At 37.0% G+C, this 22,191-nt stretch overlaps 1 protein-coding gene across 1 annotated transcript in view; it reads left to right on the top strand.

Moving 5' to 3' along the window:
• The window catches only part of CDH7 (cadherin 7), a 132,093-nt gene that overhangs the window by 51,073 nt on the left and 58,829 nt on the right, over positions 1-22,191 (top strand). The window contains exon 3 of the mRNA XM_081950529.1: positions 15,335-15,629. Within this exon, the coding sequence (XP_081806655.1) occupies positions 15,335-15,629 (295 nt within the window). The remainder of the gene's footprint in view (positions 1-15,334; positions 15,630-22,191) is intronic.

Raw genomic sequence — 22,191 nt, 5'->3', positions numbered from 1 at the left:
TAAAGCATCAAGTGCAAGGGGTTAGTAGTCTATTAAAATATACCTTTCTGTATTATCTCATGTTTATATACCTTCTGTCACTTTTATTCATTATAATGTTACTGGTTCTTTTCATCGTTTATCTGAAACATCTTCCAGACATTTAGCTGACTGGATTTTAAATTCTTAAATGTTAGTTTGGGCGACCATTGTCAAGCTCACTGAGACTGATTTAATTCTACATAATTTCTTTTGAATGGAAATAACTGAGTTCTCCAAAGAAGCTCATTGTGTGCTATCTTGATTGTTTCTCTGGTCCTGGTGAAGATTTTTATTCAGCATTTTTTTTAAAAAAATTGTTAATTATATGAGCAGCCCCAAGCTGCATTAGCAGGGGGACAAAATAAGATCACATGAAGTGGTAGTATCATTTTAAAATGCCTTTGTAAAACTACACTTGAAATATTGCATCCTGTTTTGGATGCCATAATACAAAAAAAGATGTTGAGACTTTAGAGAAGAGCAACAAAGATGATTAGGGGACTAGAAGTTAAACATATGAAGAACAGTTTCAGAAATTGAGATGAAGGCAGAACAAGAAGCAAAAAAAAACTAATCAAGAAAGGAACCAACCAAGAAACAAAGAAAAATTTCCTGACAAAACACTTAAATCAATAGAATGGCTTGCTTTCAGAAGTTGTGGATGCTCCTTTTAAAAAGAGATTGAACAACTATTTGTCTGAAATGGTGTAATGTTTCTTGCAGTTGGACTAAAAGACCTCCAAGGTCCCTTCCAACTCTGTTATTCTGATATTCATATTATTATTTTTCAATTACTTGTGAGCTAGCTATAATGATGATATGTTTATATATAATTTTATTAAAAAGCTTTTACTTGATTAAAAGTAATGATAAAATATAAAAGAGAAAATTGAGATAAAAGAAATTTATTGCATTCTTTCATCATAGGCAATGTTCTAATAAATATTTCTTCGGGCAGAATTAAATTTAGTTATTCATTCATTCTCAATTTCTATAGATGCTCAACTCAACCAACTGACTCTGAGCAGCTTACAATTCTAAAATTCTAAAACAATAAATTAATTACAAACAATAAAACAGTAAAAAACATCTAGAAAATAAACACAAAGAGTAGCTGAGATAATTAACTAACAATAAAGCCAAGAAACAGGATGCTTAACACAGTTTGAGCCCCAGGCCTGGGTGCATAGCCAAGCTTTTGAAGTCTTGTGAAAAGCCATCAGAGTTGGCACTATTCTAATCTGTGATGGGAGAATATTCCATAAACCAGGGGCTGAAATAGAAAAACACCATAATTGGTCCCCACCAGCTCTTTGATGCTCTTTGACTGATGGAATCTGCAATATGTTGGATTCAATTGGATACAAAAACTATTGGAAAAATGAAAATCCTCCAGGTAACCAGATCCCAAATCATGTAGGACTTTAATGGTGACAATCAGCACCTTGAATAATACCCAGCAACACCTGTGCAACACTAATGCAGCTCAAACAATAATAATACTGTTACATGTGCCATATAGCTGGCACCATTTACCACATGTGCAGCTGCATTTTGTACCACTTGAAGTTTTTGAATGCTGTTCAAGTGCAGCCACAAGTAGTGCATATTACAGTAAGTGAGAGGTTGCAAAGGTATGGGCTCCAGCTACCAGCCCTGGATGACATCTTGGCATCTCGCTGTTTGAGAAAGTTGCATAGCATTCTTAAAGAATATTCCCATCCTGCTTACAATCTTTTTAGACTGTTGCCTTCTGAATAGCTTTTATCCCAGAGCTATAATTGCACTCAACAATGAACTAAAGGGCCACCATCAGTGAGCTATTGGAAAGCACTACATGGTCTGTTGTGTGGTTGCTTGGGTGGTTTAGGAGCGGGAATTTTTTTGGTGGGTGGGGATTTGTTTGGGGATTGTTATGTGTGTTGGGCCTGGTCTCTGGGTGTTATGTAAATTTTGTTGTATGTGTATAATGTGTATATACATACAATGACAATAAAGTAAAGTAAGTAAGTAATAGTGAGCAAGGCCTCCTGGTCCAGAAAGGGGTGCAACTGATGTACAATCTAACATATACAAAGGCCCTCCTAGCCACAGTTGCTGCCTGTTCCTCAAGCAGGAGCTGTGAGTCTAGGAGAACCCCAGATTGTGCAGCAGTTCTGTCTGGACAATGCCACACCATTCAGAATGAGAGATGGAAAAGTCTTGTCTCCAGAGGGTCCAAATACCCACAACAACTCAATTCTGCTAAGTTTGGGTCATAGCCCATTTCATTTTACCCAGACCTGAACAGCCTCCAGATTAGTATAGGACATCCACAGCATCACTCAGGAGTAGATATATAGAGATGGATGTCATGAGTGATAATATTTCACCCCAAACCAATAGATCACCTTGCCCAGTGACCTCATGTAGATGTTAAATAGGAGAGGATGGACCTCTCCTCCCTCATCAACACCAACTAGAACTGATAGCAGAGGAAAGATAACCAGCACACTAAAGTGCTGCTCACCCACATATCCCACATAGTACAAAGAGAACAATATTGCTCTGGAAGCATGATATGTTTTAGTCTCCATGTTTACTTTGTACTATTGCTGTATCAATTTTCAAAATAACTATAGCGACAGCAACAATTCAAAAATAGTACTTTGAGAATGTGAATCAAAAAATAAAAATAAAGAGAAAAGGAAAAAAAGTACAAGTGGAAACCTTGCAGTAGTAAAAATAGAGGAAAGCTGACAAAGGATAGGGACAGAGAAAGGCAATGGTGCAAAGGAATGTGAAAAGTGGGAGAAAAGTAAAAAGGGAAAGAACAAAGTATAGAGACACAAAAGGAAAAGAAATGGGTGAAGCTGATTCTACAGTAAAAAAGCAAATAAGAACAAATCATGAAATCACACAAAATATTTTTCCCTTCTGAACAGCCTCCAGATTAGTATAGGACATCCACAGCATCACTCAGGAGTAGATATATAGAGATGGATGTCATGAGTGATAATATTTCACCCCAAACCAATGGATCACCTTGCCCAATGACCTCATGTAGATGTTAAATAGGAGAGGATGGACCTCTCCTCCCTCATCAACACCAACTAGAACTGATAGCGGAGGAAAGATAACCAGCACACCAAAGTGCTGCTCACCCACATATCTCAAAGCTCTCCCAGAAGGATACCATGTTCAATGCTGTTGAATGCCACTAAGAGGTCAAGAAGAGACAGGAAGGATGTACTTTCTCCATTTCAATCCCACCTGAGTCAACCATGAGTGCGATCAATGCTGTCTCAGTCCCAAACCCTGGCCTGAACCATGATTGAAAGTGTCTAGGTCTACTTCATCCAGAGTCCTCTGTGGTTGCCATGCAGCCAACTGTCCACCACCTTCACTAAAAAAGGGAAGATTGTCAAATGGATGAAAACTGCCCAGCTTGGTTGGCTTGAGCAATTGTCCTTTGAGGAGGGAGTGCACCACCACCTCTTTAAGAGCTGGTGGAATATTCCCTCTTTCAAGGAGGATTAATTACCACCCAGACTCATGTCCCCTCATGCACAGCCTTAATAAGTCTGGAGGAGCATAGATCTAATACACAAGTGACTGAATCAGCAGCTCAGAGGGCTCTGCCTACTTCTTCAGGTTCCACAGGCTTCTGTTGATGCTGACCTCCAGATCTTCATTCATTTCCCTGGTTGTTATTTCCAGCTTATTTTTTAGGATCTTCATTTTCTCTCTCTCAGTTTGTTTAACGTCTTCAATTATTTGTATTGCAGATTCTTCTAATCTTTTATTCATTTTGTCTTCTATATTTGCAAATCTTTCAGCCAGTAAAGTTGTCAGTGATTTTATATTCTTTTTCCATTTCTCAACGTTATTTGTAACATCCCTGGTGTAATGCAGTTTAATGATCCTTTTCTCACTTTTCTCACTGCTTCTCTGATAATAGCCATCTCTCTCTCCCTCTCCTCTTCTCTCCCCTCTCCCTTTTATTGAATTTGTTCAACAAGGGAAAGAAACTGCCAAAAGAGAGCTCTTCTCTCTCTTTTTTTTTCTTTTCCATTTCTCCATCTTCTTAATTTATTAATCCTATTTGACATGTTCTGCAGTCTTTGCTCTTTAACAACAGTTCCTTGATTTTTTTATACAAATCCCTCAATCATTTTTTTTATAAAAATCCCCCAATCATTTCACTTGGAAAACCTGAACAGTATACTTAATATTTAAAATAAGCAATATCCAAATTTAGACAAAACCACTAATCATTTTAAATTTTCATAGTCCAATTACTCCAATTCTAAGCTTTTTGCTGTAGATTATTTTTTTTAATCATTGTACGTATATCTTTCATTTTATTCACATTATGGATCATAGGAACACTCATCAGGAGGTGTAATTTTTCAGCTGCTCCAAAGATCTCTGTAGTTTTTATATAGTTATGATACAAATGCATTTTAGAAAATGTAATTAGATCAGTTCTGGTGTAATCTGTTGAGGCTGGAACATGATCCTTCTTTCTTAGATTCTGATGCTCTTACTTGTGAGTTACCTGTAGGAGTTCTCAGGCTTCCTCACAGGAAACTGTCTTCCAAAGTACATATGGACCCTCTCTTTTGCTTCTCCTTATCCAGAGAAGCTATGTTCACTGCCCCGTAATATTCTCCACTTCAGCGACGTGCTGGCTTTTTGAGGATACATCAAATCTTCATATGGAAAAAAAATATGATGGCAATGGTCTTGAAGGTGATACAGATGTAAAATTAAATGAAAAAAATTAGCTGCTGATCTAATTTGAACAGGTCACACAGACCTTCTGAGTCACTATTCTTTTCAACCCTTTTATGTTACACACTGCTTGCTTTGTTTTTTTGAGACTAGTATGGAACATTTCTGTTCTTCTCAATATTTTATTTATAAGTTTTAATTTAATCCTTTTAATAAAACTTCAAATCTCAATTGATATTTTTCAGTCATGAAGGCAGACTGATGCAGTTGTGTCCAATCACTCACATTCTGATTCATATCCTAAATCAGTTGTCAGATTGTATCTCGGATATTTTGGGAAATTATTTACATTAATAATAGAATAGAATAGAATAGAATAGAATAGAATAGAATAGAATAGAATAGAATAGAATAGAATAACAGAGTTGGAAGGGACCTTGGAGGTCTTTTAGTCCAACCCCCTGCTTAGGCAGGAAACCCTATACCACTTCAGACAAATGGTTAACCAACATCTTAAAAATTTCCAGTGTTGGAACATTCACAACTTCTGGAGGAAAGTTGTTTCACTGATTAATTGTTCTAACTGTCAGGAAATTTCTCTTTAGTTCTAAATTGCTTCTCTCCTTGATAGACATTGAATGTGTGTTTATGGGAGTGTTAATTGTAGAGCAGTACAATATTACTGAAATATAAATCTGAAGAATAATATTACTGTTTAGAGAAAATAAAGTTAATATTTTTGGAATACTTTTATGCTGAATAATACAAGTGTCCATAAGAACCTAAGCACTTAAAGTAAATAATGAATAATGCTAGCGTCTTTTGAATAACCCCCTTCATTCTGTCTTATATCTGATTTTGTTTTCCTCTTTATCAATAATCAATCAATATTCCTCTGAAAAATGGACATGCTCTGACCTCACTGATTATATTCTCTTGTCTTTTCCTTCACTTCATCAAATGTGATGTATAGTGATGACTTACATCATCACAATCAATTCATAAAATCCAAACCAAAGTATCCTTGCAATTGTTTGCATCTGAATCATGTCCATATAATTTGCTGGTGGTTGAATAGTGTAGGAGTAGGAATTGATTTCCAGAGAAAAATTGCATTCTACAGGAACCAGGAGCACCACTCAAGTGACCCTGAGATAAACCTCCAAGTCCTTCAATGACCTTCTAAAATGATGCAAATGACCAGCTGTATGCAAGGAGTATAAATCCTTTCATTCCCCACTATCCTGTCAGAGCTGAAGAAGCTTCTTGGATAAGAAATAAAACATCTTCAAAAGAAAAAAAACAAGGAATTCCAGTTGCCTCCTGGTAAAAGCACCTTTGGGACAACCATGATCTGGATGACTGAGAATCTCTACAGACTGGTGCTAGAAAGTTGTTTTAATAAGAGACTGCAGGTTCAGAATTAATTGCATCTTAGAAGGATTGTTAAAAGTGTATTTAGCAAAAGCATAGAGAACTTGACTAGGAGGAAGCTGATCTGAATCCTGTTGTAATGGACATATAATCTCACATAAATACTGTGATTAGTAGAAGCAAGCAATGTTCCCTCTAATTTTTTTTCAATGTGAGCAGAAAAGTATAGTGTTTGAGCGGCACATTTTCATGCCTGAGCACCTGAATTTTTTTCACAGATGTCACCTAAGACAACAACGAAATCAGTATTATTTGAAACTCAAAGTTATGTTTCTTCAAGGTACCCGCTTAATTAAAAGTATTATATAATATCAGTATCACTTAACAATGCTCCTGCTTAGCAACCAAAATGTTGGCTCAGAAACTCTGGCATTTGAAGCACGCAAGTCTTAAAGCTGTCGAGTTACAAGACCCCTAACCCTTTAGGAAAAAAACCCAGGAGTCTTCAAACCTGACAGCTTTAAGACTTGTGGACTTCAACTCCCAGAATTCCTCCTCCAGTCATGTTGGCTCAGGAACTCTGGCATTTGAAGTGTGCAAGTCTTAAAGCTTCAAGTTACAAGACCCTTGCTCCCCTAACCCTTTAGAAAAAAACCGCAAAGGTCTTCAAACCTGACAGCTTTAAGACTTGTGGACTTCAACTCCCAGAATTCCTCCTCCAGTCATGTTGCAGCGACGTCATCTGCGTGGATCTGCTCCATCTTTGGTTTCTTCATCGTGGGCAAGGCTGCTGCTGAAGATGCCGACGAGCTGCCACCAGAATAACTGCTGCTACCTCCTCCTCCTCCAACAGCACCACCACATTTGCACCTGAGCTCAGCGCCACATTACCCCTACCCCCTCCTCTGTGCTTTTGAGGAGCCATGAGGCTTTTTTCTCCTGCTCCCCCCCCCGCCGCCTTTCTACTGGCTCCCGCAGCCTTATGGCTCCTCAAAAGCATGGCGGAGGAGGAGGAGGGGGGGCAGGGGTAATGCAGCACTGAGTTCAGGTGCTCCGAGCGGAGGGGAGGTGGCGCTGCCACGCGCGGGGATGCCGGCTGGAGCTTTGGTGGCTTCAAATTAGCCGCAGCGCCGGGCGCCAAATCCAGCAGTGCTGTTAGAGGAGGAGGAGGTGGCAGCAGTTATTCTGGTGGCGGTGGGGGCTTTGGGGCTTCACAACTACCCTCAGTCGCCCCGTGCTCATCAAAGCAAGTCCGGGGAAGTCCTTTGCGGGCGGCCCGTTCTAGCTGCCTGCAAAGGACCTCCCCAGCTTCCGGAGTCTGTGGCAATAGAAATCACTGCAGTTGAAAACTGCTGCACGGTGTTTTCTTGCCACGTGCGCGGCCGCGCAGCCGTGCACCTTAGAGGGAACATTGGAAGCAAGCAGCACCATTTTTGGAAAAAGAGAAGCAAATCTCATCTTTTACTGCTCGTTACACTTCCTCATATGGTATATAAATTTTAACCTCATGGCTAATTCCACCTTCAAGGATAATTTTAATTATTAGATTAAGTATACCCAACCTTTTGTTTCTTCAATTCTATTTAGGAAAGAATTGCTCATCAATTTTGTGAGTTTGGAAAACAGGTTATATTCTGTTTTATGATATTCGTTTCCCAATCTAGATAAAAATGGCTGTGTGTGTGTATGTTCCAGCATAACTCTGAAATGCCTCGAGCAATTTCAACCAAACTTGATACACAGATGACTTACTCTCTGGAAAGCAATATTGTGGGAGTAAGATACCCTACACCCTTCTGGGGGGTGTTCTGTTAAGATACAGCCTGTTGTGCCTTAAAATGGATTTTACTCTGCAGCGCAGTGGAGTTGTCATGGCAACGGCTTCATAGTACACCACAAGGGGGCTCCTTCTGCTAAGGGAGGGAAATCGAACATTAGAAATGCTTCTGGGGGCGCAGGGAAAACATTTTTAACTAATTTAATTGTTGCCAAAATCAGGGAGAAGTTGCTCTTGCCATAGCCTCTTCAGGAATTGCGGTGACGTTGATAGAAAGAAGGAGGACAGCACTTCCACACTTACATTGCCACTCGACATCACCTTTCCTGTCTAATACAGGGTTGGGATATCAGCTAGTTCACAATAGATATCTTCAGAATACTATATGTTCTTCAGTGCTCAAACCATTTATTTTCCTCCTTCAATTTTAATAGTTGTTTTCTTTAAAAAAATGCCCCTTCTAATATTCTAAATAGGTTTATCTCCTGTAAGTCATGCATCACTTTTGTAAACTTTACAGATTGCTTTATGCCAAAAAAAAAACTTGGAATGAAAGTAACCAATATTTACAAAGACCAGAAGGGAACATGTTTTGCTAACGCTGTAAGTCAGAAAAGTTTCTTACAGAATTCTCTAAGTGGATACGGATTATGCTAATTGGATAATATAGAATTTCAATTTTAAGACACGTGAAAGCTGGAAACACCTGTTCTAATCTATATCTCTGTAGATATAGATATACACACAGAGAGAGATAGTATGTGTGTTTGTGTGTGGGGTGTATCTAAACTATGACAATTGTGAAAATTGCTGAGAAAATATGAAGCTGACTCATTTCAACGTATTTGGATAATACATTTTCCCCTCATCATGTCCTTTTATTTTCCTCTTCTTGGCACTAAAACACTCAAAATAGTATTCACCAAACTCTTCAGAGTATTTTTTACAGCAGTGGGAACATTGTTAATTTTGTAATGAGCCAACCCATGGTAATTGTAAAACAAAACAACAACTAAAAAATGGATCAATGTTTTTAACACAGAACTGTGCTTTTTAAAAGAACTTTTACTGAAAATCCAGAAAATATAGTCCTAAGATTATGCTAGAAGTGCTAGCCTTTGGAGATCAAAGTAGACTATAATATTTTTAGTTCTCTGAGTAGCAATTATTCATTAAAGTGCTACACGCTAATTGCTATCATAAGTGCGCAGAAAGCAAATACAGTAATTTAAGTCATACACTGACTATAAATCAGTAATGCAGATGTGAAACAGGAACCCCCCTTAGTTAACATGGGCTTTTTAAAATCTATGTTTTATTCCTCAAATAAATTTCATATTAATTTAAACATTAATTTCTCCATGGGAAATGTTGCAGCCTTGAAGATGGCTTAGACTGGCATATTGTAGCTTCTAGCTACAGTTGCAAACCATGGATAACTTTAGGAACAACTTCAGAAGTTCACCTTTCCTATGCCAAATGATACCTGAAAACTTTAAAAGGATAATTCTCTGGCCTGAACTGTTGGTCAACTTCTTCCATGTGCATTGGTTTTGATGGGTGAATATTATATTTTTTTTCTTTTCTTTTTTCAGATTAGTTGAAACAAGAAAGCATCTGATGTACCTCAGAGGGTTAGGGATTATTTTTTTTAGCATATGGAAATTATAATGGCCCTCTGCACTGTGAGTCTGGTTCTGTCTTATCATCTAATTGATTTGTACTGTGCAATTTCTTGATCCTGTGATGGAATGTGCACCTGGAGAAGCAGTGGAGGGGAGTCTTGGCAGCACAGAGCTTTCTGAAGGAGCAGACAAATGCATTATAGAGAGAACATTAAGATACTTCAGTCCCGAGCTGGATGGGAGAGGAAGAAATTTAGAGAAGCCACACACTCGAATCTCTCAGGATATATCCAATACAGGATGTCAAAACCGCGGCCCGCGGCCCCAGATGTGTCTCACACTGGCCACCCTCACCCCAGTGGCAGGATTCATTTACTTCTGAATGAATGAACTTCATTCATTCATTCTGCACATGTGCAGCTCTCGCACATTACATTGGGGCAGGTGGGCAGAGCTTCCTGCAGCTGCCACTACCGGTTTGCCAGCTGAATATCACCTCTGCCCCACCCTCAGTTTAGAGAAAGGGGAAAAAGTTGTGATACGTCATGTGAAGACAAGTGTCATCATGAGTTCGACATCCCTGATCTAATAGGTTAGAAGGTTATAGTTTTAGTTTGGCAATGTTCTGTCCATTCGGTATAAGGGATTGGGTTCAATTAAATTTCACTATGCCATCTTTACGCTTCGGCCTGACAATCCAGATGGCAATCTTTCTTCTCTATCAGAGACTTTTTCCCCCTCTGCTTGTAGCCATCCTTCTAATGACATTATATCATATAAGACAGAGAAGGAGAAAAATAATTTAAAATGAGACCAGGGATATAAGTATATTAAAGATGAAGTAGCAGAACATTATTCGGGTGTTATTATTCTTTGCTTTTTTTTGTCCATGGTTATTAAAGAAAAAAGTTGCAGGCGGCATTTTAAAGAATGTATGAAAGAGGTCAAACATAAAATGTTCACTGTTAATAAAATCAATATTAAGAATCAAATATCATAGAGTTAGAGTTGGGAGGGAATATAGAGGTTTTCTAGAATTCAGGTGGTTTGCATTCAGGCAGCCAAGTATATGCTGCCAGGCGGGGGAGAACACGAGTAGACAATTTCGGAGAGTCATTAAGATAAGTCTCCCTCACCTGTGCTGCCTTCATCATTCTCTCTGCTGGCCATTTGCACTTATCCCTGACCCCTGTTGCATTTCTCTTGTACCCTTGCAGATCCTTCTTAACTCTTGCCTTCCTCGCACATGCCTGCATACTCTCCCTGTCCTTTTCTTCCTTGCACCCTCCTCCCACCTGGCAGCAGCCACTTATCTACCTGCCTGCCTCAATGCAAGCCACCTGGTACTTACTACTTTCTGCTTCATTCTCTGCTGATGTGGTTGTAGGAATCCAGAAAGAAGTTGCCTTGTCTAACAAACATGGGATTTGGTAACTGGGACTGCAGGGATTGCTGTCACTAATCAATATGTTTCGGCTTTATGGCCACATCACTTGGTGATGGAAATTCAAATCCCAATTCCCATCATAAGTTAATTGTATATTGTATTCTTTCTACTTCCCATTATTTCTTTCTTTCTCTTCAGCATTTTAGAGCCTTTTGAATATATCCAAGCTGGCTAATTTATTTATTTTTCTTGTTTTTCCTTTTTGTGGGAATATTTCAATTCTTGGGACCTCATTTCATAAAACTTAGACAGACAGGCAGATTGAGAGACAGACAAATTCTAGTTACAATAATAAAATACAATATAAGCTAAAAAAAGGAAGAAGAAGAGAAAGAATAGAAGGTGCAAAAGAGAAAGAAAATGCAATAGAAAAGAATCTAGTAAAGAGAGAAATGAAATATATAAAGAAATGAATTTCAGGTCTGATCACTACAAATATAAACAAGTTTGTTAATACTTCACCCACTCTTTATGGCAAATATTCTCTTCATCTCATATCAAATCTCTGAACTATAGACAAATCCATAAAGCATCAACTTTTTGGCCCTGGTCAGCAGAAATTCCATTAAGGGTTACCAAAAATGATAATATATCTTATTTTAACCTTGATCAAATAAACTAACTTTATATTCCTTCCTTTTTCTTCTACTAGTCTTAATATTTAATACATTCAAGTTATGTTTTAGAATTAGATTATTTTCATTTCTTCTTTGTCTGTTTTCAAAAGTTTATTCAAAGCTTTAACAAACCTCTTTTCTATTTCCATTATAAAAATTTATCCAGATCACTTTCATTGTATTATTTTTATTTTCTTTTGAATTTTCAAACATCAATCAGTTTCTTTTATTTGCCCAATGAACCATCTCTTTCCATTTCATTCCCACAGCCCATCATTTGCAGATCCATTTCTATCTTTGAAATAAATCTTATTCATCATCTGATATTTCTTCTGTAATGTCTTTTGAACATACTGTATCCATTGAAGCAAATGTTATTATTGACTCTGTTGATACTAAATTCTGATTGAATTATTCAATAGATCTACTAATAGATCTATCTAACCTACTACTAGATAAAGTAGAAGAATGTGGGTTAGACAGCATCACCACCAGATGGATTGGTAACTGGCTGACCAACCGCACTCAACGTGTAGTTCTCAATGGAACTGCATCTACATGGAGGGAAGTATGCAGTGGAGTACCCCAAGGCTCTGTTTTAGGCCCAGTACTCTTCAACATCTTCATCAATGATTTGGATGAGGGAATAAATGGGGAACTCATCAAATTTGCAGATGATACCAAGGTGGCAGGAATAGCCAACACTCCAGAAGATAGGCTTAAGATACAGAAGGATCTTGACAAACTTGAACATTGGGCACTATCTAATAAAATGAAATTCAATGGTGAAAAGAGTAAGGTTCTACATTTAGGCAACAAAAACGGAATGCACAGGTACAGTATAGGTGATACCATACTCAGTAGTAGTAACTGTGAAAGGGATCTTGGAGTCCTAGTGGACAACCATTTAAATATGAGCCAGCAGTGTGCAGCAGCTGCCAAAAAAGCCAACACAGTTCTAGGCTGCATCAACAGAGGGATAGAATCAAGATCACGTGAAGTGTTAATACCACTTTATAATGCCTTGGTAAGGCCACACTTGGAATACTGCATTCAGTTCTGGTCGCCACGATGTAAAAAAGATGTGGAGACTCTAGAAAGAGTGCAGAGAAGAGCAACAAAGATGATTAGGGGACTGGAGACTAAAACATATGAAGAACGGTTGCAGGAACTGGGTATGTTTAGCTTAAGAGAAAGAAGGACTAGGGGAGACATGATAGCATTATTCCAATATCTCAGAGGTTGCCACAAAGAAGAGGGAGTCAAACTATTCTCCAAAGCACCTGAGGGTAGAACAATGGGTGGAAACTAATCAAGGAGAGAAGCAATTTAGAACTGAGGAGGAATTTCCTGACAGTGAGAACAATTAATCAGTGGAACAGCTTGCCTCCAGAAGTTGTGAATGCCCCAACACTGGAAGTCTTCAAGAAGATGTTGGATAGCTATTTGTCTGAAACGGTATAGGGTTTCCTGCCTGGGCAGGGGGTTGGACTAGAAGACCTCCAAGGTCCCTTCCAACTCTACTATTGTATTGTATTGTATTATCTATTTCAAGCTATTTAGCTCTCATCAGCTAGCCATACCCTTACTGGGATTTGAACCTGGGCTGTATTACATATTAGGCAGATATGTTAGCCACTAAGCCACAGGCTCTCCTCCTTATCAGCTGAGCCAGGGAAATAGGTATGTATTTGTGTTACAACCCCTGGTATGCCCAAATATGGGAGGGAGCTCACTACTCCCCCTTTCTGTCCTTCGGCTCATTACAGAAGACCATACAGGCAGAAACCCATATTTTTATTTTTAATGTTGCCTTTGCTATGTTTGTGTTATATTTTGTGCTGATAAATAAATAAAGGTAGACTAGTATAGATCTATTTCAAGCTATTTAGCTCTCATCAGCTAGCCATACCCTTACTGGGATTTGAACCTGGGCTGTATTACATATTAGGCAGGTGTCTTAGCCACTAAGCCACAGGCTCTCCTCCTTATCAGCTGAGCCAGGGAAATAGGTATGTATTTGTGTTACAACCCCTGGTATGCCCAAATATGGGAGGGAGCTCACTACTCCCCTTTCTGTAATGAGCCGAAGGACAGAAAGGGGGAGTAGTGAGCTCCCTCCCATATTAGGGCATACCAGGGGTTGCAACACACACACACACATACATACATACACACACATATATACATACATACATCATACATACATACATGCACACATACATACATCTTACCATGCATATATACATACATGGAAAAAAAAGTTGCATTAAGTTTTTTTTTTCCAGATTGATAGCATCTAGAAATTGTGGCTTTCAATTCATACTAGAAAACCCATGACCCATTGGGTTATCCTTTGAGAGATGCGTCCTTGCCTAAAAAGATAAACAGATTGATCATGGAGGGAGGGACAAAAATAGCAGTGGGATTAGAAGCGATTTTTGACTTCCGACATATATCCCCATTGACTTTGCTTGCATGTACAGTGGAACCTCAGATCATGACCATAATCCATAATTGGTCAGCACCTGATTTGGTCACGACCGGAAGCAAGACTGATTGTGCATGTGCGCACATATAAAAAAAAGGCGTGGAAGGGGAAATCGCTGCAACAGGGAAAATTGCTGTGGCTGTATTTGATCGCCACCCGAGGATGTGCTCGTGAACAGAGTGAAATATATAGCAGATTTTTTGCACCCGATTTGGCTGTGGTCAGAACTGTTCGTGATCAGAGGTCCCACTGTAGATGGCAGGGATTTTTGGAAATCATGAATATGTGATTGCAACTGACAGGTGGCATTGCAGTAACCACAAGTTTGCAAATAAAATTTATCTGAGGATCTTTGAAATCTCACTTCAACAGGAGTAGTGGATCCCAGATTTTTTACATAACTATTTGACAGCTTATTTGATGTACCTAGATTCAATAATTGTTGTCTTGTGATGCACTGTTTTATCTAATTGAAGGTTACAAAAAGCCTTAAATATGGATAGTTTTTTGTACTTACAGAAGATTAGTCTTTTGAAGGGGGTGGCATATTAGGATTAAAGTTCTGATGGATTTGGAGATGATATCACAATGAAACTCGATGAAGTAGATTAGCTACTATCTCTACCTAAATGCAGTGATAACATTTATTTCATGCTTATGGTTTATAAATGCTGCCTTTTTAAAAATAAAAATGATGTCAGGATGAACGATTTAGGCTTCTTGTTCAGTTCTGTGATCTTTCAAAATGGAAATAGACATACTTCCTATTAATAAACCACTGTAATAAATATGAAGGGGGATGGAGATTGTATGCTGATTCATTGTTTTATTTTTTCATGACTTGGAGAAACCTAAATATTAAAAGTTTTATGTAGCAAGCAGGTACATTGATCCCCGAAGGAATGCAAAACCCAGGCTGCGTTTCTTCAAAGGATTTCATCTGGCTTTATCAGGATTACTCTTGAGTAAATCGCATTAGATTACCAAGGCTTGTAAAATCAACTGTGTTCTCAGAAAATGCTTCATCTGACCTGACAGCTTTTGAAAATAAGATTGGGTATGACATGGGACTGCCTGACAAAGGGGAGTTAGTTGAAAGCTTCCTATCATTTGCCACATGCTGTGCACATTCAACATTTTGCCTTAATTTCCCAAGAACAAACAATTTCATATACTAAGGCATGACATGCAGATTATTTTTAAACATATATTCATATCGCCACTGTCCTGTACGTTAATCTCATCTCTCATCAATTTTTTTACCAGCTTCACTCTGATGTTGATAAAGGCGACGGCTCCATCAAATACATCTTGTCAGGAGAGGGGGCAAGTTCCATTTTCATTATTGATGAGAACACGGGGGACATTCATGCTACAAAGAGGCTTGATCGGGAAGAGCAGGCCTACTACACCCTCCGTGCACAAGCACTAGATAGACTGACAAATAAACCTGTGGAGCCCGAGTCGGAATTCGTCATTAAGATTCAGGACATCAATGACAATGAGCCTAAATTTCTGGATGGTCCTTACACTGCCGGAGTGCCTGAAATGTCTCCTGTGGGTAAGTACGTATGGCTTATAATGTTTGTTTTGTTCCAAATTATTATTTATTATGTTGATACCCAAAAGGATCTATGATCCAAAGATTGAACAACAAAAGCTCTGTTATTCTAAATTTAGAACTGAACTAAATTGAGCTAAATTTTGGATTAGCTATTTCAAAAATAAAGCCACGATCCAGACAAATCAACTGTTTTCTGAAACTGGAACGGTATATACTAATGGTTTTTTTTTTTTAGAAACTGCATTCTAGAAAGTTTGGTTTAATGTAGCAACCTAAAAAACTTCCCAAGCTTTGCCAAACTCTTAATTTAAGATTACATAGACTGATGATGTGTACTTCTAACTCAGCTGTCTCTTTCATCAGCAAAACTTTATATTTTTCCAAAATGAAGAGGGTAATTAAGGCCAGCGTAGCTGACAGACCAATGTCTTTTTAAATCTGAGTTTGAAAATGACAATCTGTTTTTGCTGGAACCATCCTGCTCAGCTTAGAAGTAAATAAACACCTTTTGTGTGAAACCTCCTGTTTTGTCTCTGCTTCTGAAAAAGTAGAAATTTGGGTGATGAAAAGGAGGGGCAAAAAGAAAAGTACTTAAAAGATAATTGAATCACTGGGTCCTTCCAGATGATTTAGTCTCCCAGAATCTCCTGCCATTGACCTGTGATTGATAAAAATTGAAGTCCAAAATAATGGAGGACAGCATGTCACCTTTGTCCCCTCTAGGACTTCACAGCATGATCAATAGTTCCAGTTGAGCAGCAATAAAAGAAATATTGATGATAGTCTACCATCTCTTAGAAAGAATAATTGCTTCCCTTTCAAACTAATAAATTCTTATAATTTTACTTCATCTCAAGTGATATGCTGTTAAATAGAAATGCCAAAGCACAATATCTTTAGATACAGTGCCTTCTCAAAATTATTTCTACTGTAGAAAATAACAGGGCTTTCTTGCACCTATTCTTACATTTAGTACGGGTTCTCATACAAGATATTTGTATCTAATGTCAGTAGTTATATTTCTAAAGACAACTTTCAAAAAAAAATTCAGATAGGCTGTTTGATGGTAAATTAAATTAGTGGAAATGTATGAAGGAATATTTTCCGCTGTGTTTTTTTAACCAAAAATCTCAGTATGCAACCACAAATACTTTTTGAGTTTTCTCAATGAGACCGAACATGAGCGCATTTAACATTAAGCTACCTTTATTGCAGTTTACAGTTCCATTTATCTCTGCTTACATGGAAATCAGTCAGTTGCCTTACCACACATTTCTTTTGCAGTATTGTACTCACTATCATAAAGTGAAGACATTAAACCTAATGAATAGACTTTCTTATAAGTCTGAAAAAAGTGCAGATTCTAATAAGAGTAAAAAGACTTCTCTTTGTCCAGATTAGAAGGCTTGTAATATCAAGATGCCTACTTGTTGCTATTTAGATACAAAAATTTCATATATTCTTATCAAGTATCATGTTGTATATATATTGAAAATGATTTTGAAGTAATGCTTTGGAGCTCATGCAGAGGTGAAATGCTACTGGTTTGGACTGATTCACATGAAACCAGTTGTAAAAAATGCTACCAGTTCGGGTGAACCTGTATTTCTGACGATCAGCTGGGTGACGGTCAGCTGTGACGCATGATTTATATTTGTTAGAATCGTCAGATTTCCTGCTTTCTAGCTAATCTAAATCGCATGGCACAGCAGATTCTCCCCCTCCCCTCGCTGTTCTACTTACCCTTAGAGACTCGGAAGGCTTCAAAATGTTCCTTTTTTAGTGCTGTGTGGGCGCATCTCAGGTGTGCATGAACACAAAGCCTGCACTTGGTAGCAGACTCACTGAACGGTAACAGACTTCAAAGGATTACAGAAGATTTCTCATTCTTTTTGGTGAGATCATTGGTTGTATGGGATGAGATATCATCAGTATATGGATGTATCCTAGCTATACATTCCACTGCCAGAGAGGAGCTGCTGTAGATGTTCTTCACCAGATGTTTAGATGAGTAAAAAAAAAAAGATGGGACCTTATGTATCTCTCTGCTGTACATTAAAGCAGACCACCTTTTTTCAGGCTTATAGGAAAGTCTATTCATTAGGTTTAGTGCAACTCTTGAAACAGTGTCATACATTTTTCAATGTCTTGTAGATGTCTGATAAAAGTCACCCTTAGTCTCAATAAATAATAGAGTTGTGCTGTCTTTGCAAGATACCTGAAGCACTTTTTCCAAATCCCTTTCCAAGTGTGCACAGACTATATCATATGCATTCATATGACTTCTAATATTATAATATTGCATTCCTCCTTATGATCTCCTCTGTATATACTGTAGAAATGGTATATGCCCATTGAACAGATAAGGAATATACATGTGTGGACAAGAATACTGAAGTATGAATGAAATTAAATGAAATTAAAAAGGCTGTACCAGCAATTATTAAAATAGACAAATGTAGTCTTAAACACTAGAAAGCATTGATCAGAAAAGCCTTCACTTTTTCTCATTCTTTTTGGTGAGATCATCGGTTGTATGGGATGAGATATCATCAGTATATGGATGTATCCTAGCTGTACATTCCACTGCCAGACAGGAGCTGCTGTAGATGTTCTCACCAGCTGTTTAGATGAGTAAAAAAAGTAGATGGGACCAAATAAAGTGAAGTTGAACCCTATCAACACAAAGTTCATCTTTATCCAGAAACTGCTATGTTTTGATAGTATCTATGTTGGTTCTAAATTAGATTATACAGTTCCTGAAAGAGTAGACCTGTCACTTGTATACTATTGCATTCGACTTGAAAAAGAGGGTAGAGTCCATGGCCAGGAGAGTAATTCGGTTTCAGTGCCATATGTCAGTTGTATCTCATTTGGAGTGGAAGGACCTGGCAACAGTCACTTATGTCTTCATTACTTCTTAATTGGATTATTGCAATTGGATTATTGTAAACTCTATTTGGAATTGCCCTTGAAGATTACCTCGAAATTTTGACTGATGCAAAATGCAGTAGGCTGCATCCTGGAAGCTGAGAGCCATTTTATCGCTATTATTTCTTTGTTGCCGTTGGTACATTGGTTGCCAGTATATTTCCAAATACAACTCTCTATATTTTATCAAATCTAAGATTACAAAAGATAAAACATAAATAGACAAGAAAATAGAAAAATAAAAATTGGAGGAAAAAGAATCCCTCCTCCATTCCCAGCAATAAAATGAACATTAACAATTAATTAATATATCTTAAAATAGATCAGACAGTGCTTCATTCCAAATATTACCCATTATCCACAAACAAATCTTTAAAGCATTTCTCTCTTAATCAGCAGAAGTTCATTAAGAGTTATCAGAAATAACAACATAACTGTTAAAAACTATAGCTAATAAATGTGCTTGAAGTCCTTCCCTTACTTTTATTAATTGAATGCTTTTAAAATGCAGCACATTTTCTTCTAGATATATAAAACCTGTACAATATCATCATCCTGTCCTAATAAGCAAGAATCTATTAAATGTTACTAGGAATAGCAACTCATTCATTTTAACCTTGATTAAATAAACCAACTTTGTATTGTTTCCTTTCTTCCAACAATCTTATTTTCCCCAGATAACATCCTAACATCTCTTTTCTTTTCACACTCTGTTTCTTGTCTCAAAGTTGTTGAAAACTTTAACAAGTCCACTATAAACAGAATATCCAAGTCACACTTTATATTCTCACTGTCTATTCTTACAAAATAATTGACAATTTTAACAAGCCTCTTTCTCTGCATCACTCTTCTAGTTTAGTATTTGCATGTCTTTGATTACTAAACATCAGCTGGTTTCATTTCTATATCCAGCATTTCATCTTTTTTGTTTTAAAGGCACATTGAAATCAATTTCAGTTTAATGCAATGAAACTTATTCCTTTCTCATGATTCCATTCAGTTTATCTATAAAAGTGGCTATGAAATTATTTCTTAATTCAGTATTCATTCCCTTTCATTAGATCCATTAATATATTTGTGTATCCTTTTAGTGATCAACCTTCAAAGTTATCTTATCTGTTATTTTTGTTCCTAAATGTAAACATGGAAAGTTTCACATAGGAAGGGTTCAATTAATTTCAAAGTCATTAATTTGAGTCCATCTGAATCCTAAAACTTTCTAAAATCAGCACCCCAATCACCCTTTGCTGAATGTTCCATTTCCCCCTAAATCTTAAATTTATAATTAAAACCTCATTCTTAAAGAATTGAACAACACGGACCCATTGAGTACAATAAAACATTTTTATTATGAAGTTTCTCAATTTTTAAAAAGCAGTGAAAAAAATTAAATCCAAAGTGAGAAAAGAAGGGCTTTCTCTGAAATAAAGGAAATAGAAATAGAGAGCTAATATTGTGGCTGAAAATGGTATGTGAATGCTGGATTTGGATTTCCAGATTTTTTCCTGAGAAAGAGATCTTAAGCTTACCTACATGTACTATGAATATCTATTTTACAATGAATGTATGGCAGGAGCTGATTTTTGCAGTTAACTTGTTGCCAACTGGAAGTCGCAGGATCCTATTGTTAATGTAGCTTATATGGGCTCTAGTTTAGACTGAGGCTGATCTTTTAATCACTTTGGATTTTTTCCCCACTGCATCAGAAAGATTGAGTAGCTTGAGAATCAACAGTTAATGAAATCACTGAGTATTCAATACTTTTTTAAAAAAAAAAAACTTTTCTAAATCTGATATCTATAAAAAAAAGTTTTTCAACATACAGCAAAAGTATGATTAGTGGTTTTTTTTTTTTAAATAAAGTTTCAAAAAGATTAAAAGCTCAAATGAACTTGATTTAAGACCTTTAAGTTAAAAAAGAAATCTTCCTGTGGCAAACCTATTTATGTTTGGAAAAAACTTATAAGACAATTTTGAAGTTTGAGCATTAGCGGTCAGTAGAAGGAAATAAATATATCAGGAAAGATTTATAATGAATATGCTAAGGACTCAAGTTATCTGTTGTTATAGAAAATTATGGTATGATAATCCAGAACATAAATTATGTGAATGAATGTCACCAATTATAAATGTATATTTTCATCCATATGTATGACCACGTTTAAGTCCTTAGATGTTCATAAAAGTGTATAATTAAAATACCAGTATCTGCTGTAACCACTTAATGCAAAGTGAAGTTTCTTTTAGGCCTACAAGCCTCTTTCCACAGAATTCTTATTCATATCCCTGATGATTTCTTTTTCAGGAAGACTATATATTAAGCCTCTATAGCTTTACCAGTGAAGGAAAGGTGCTTAGGTGACTAAGATCATAATCTTTATTTTATTCTTGCTACAATGATCTGTAAAATCATCTGGGTTTCCCTAATATAGCTAGTGATTTATTATCACCTCACTTTAATATCTGATAACACCTGTCACTCGATACATGTAAGGTGACATTTGGGGAAAAGACAACCGTTTTTGTTGTTGTTGTTGTAGCCCCTTATCTTACCTCTAACCCTGTCATGAAAATTTGCTAGTTTTGCAAAGGTTGACAGCATGGTTTTCTTTTGCTTTAAAGTAAAGAACAAATGAAAATGGTTGATAAGCTTTGCAATAGGTTTAAATTATTAACTGTTTAATAATCATAATCTTCACTATCATCATCATTTTGTGTCTGTCTGTCTGTGTGTGTGTGTGTGTGTATGCAGGCATTCAGTCATGCACCTTCAAATCAGTAGTGACTCCTGGCAACTGCCTTGACAAGTTGCTGCACTTTTCTAGACAAGATTTCAGAATTGATTTGCCATTCCCTCTGTCCTAGGACTGAGAAAAAGTGAATGGCCCAATTTCACCCTGCTGGCTTTGTGCCTAAAATGCGACTGGAGTTTCTAGCTGATATATCTTCACCATTTTCCCACATTGGCTCTTATTATCATCCGAGCCATCAAAAATAAATAGGAAAAACAATATGCTCTACAGCCTTAGAAAGGGTGTTTGCTTATGCTGTTCTTATTTGGGAGTAGATTCCATTAAAATTAATAGATTTTCTACATATATGTATAGAAGACTATAATGTGACAGACAAGTTTGCCCAATTAAAAGCTGACTTGAAATAAATAGCATATAATATCAATTGTATCTTAAACTGAATTTTCTCTTCTTGTTTCTTTCATGGGACCAATAAGCACCCAATCTATAACTGGATATTTTTTCCCCTCAGAAATGGCAATTTATAAATAGATGGTGTTATATTGGGGTGTGGAAAGCAGGGAGGAAAATCTGTTTTCTTCATTTGAATTCGTACATAAGAATGTTAAGAAGATACTCATCCAGATTGTATGGAGAAAATATAAAACCTAAATCAGAAAAGACTCAAGCTGCTACACATTGTATTTGAAATAGTTTATCCCTGTAGCCACATAAAAGGAGAGGAACAGTAGAAATATTAGTGAGGGCAGAGGGAAGAATAATAAATAACTTTAACTGCAATATGATTTTATTAACACGAATGTAAAACTGTTATTGCTAGCTCGATGGCTAGCCTTTTCCCTTTCATTCTTTTAATACAACATCAAAGCGAAGTT

Source organism: Natrix helvetica (genome assembly GCF_964273705.1).
Source record: "Natrix helvetica genome assembly, chromosome: 4".
NCBI lineage: Eukaryota > Metazoa > Chordata > Lepidosauria > Squamata > Natricidae > Natrix > Natrix helvetica.
This window is presented reverse-complemented; position numbering and strand designations above follow the sequence as displayed.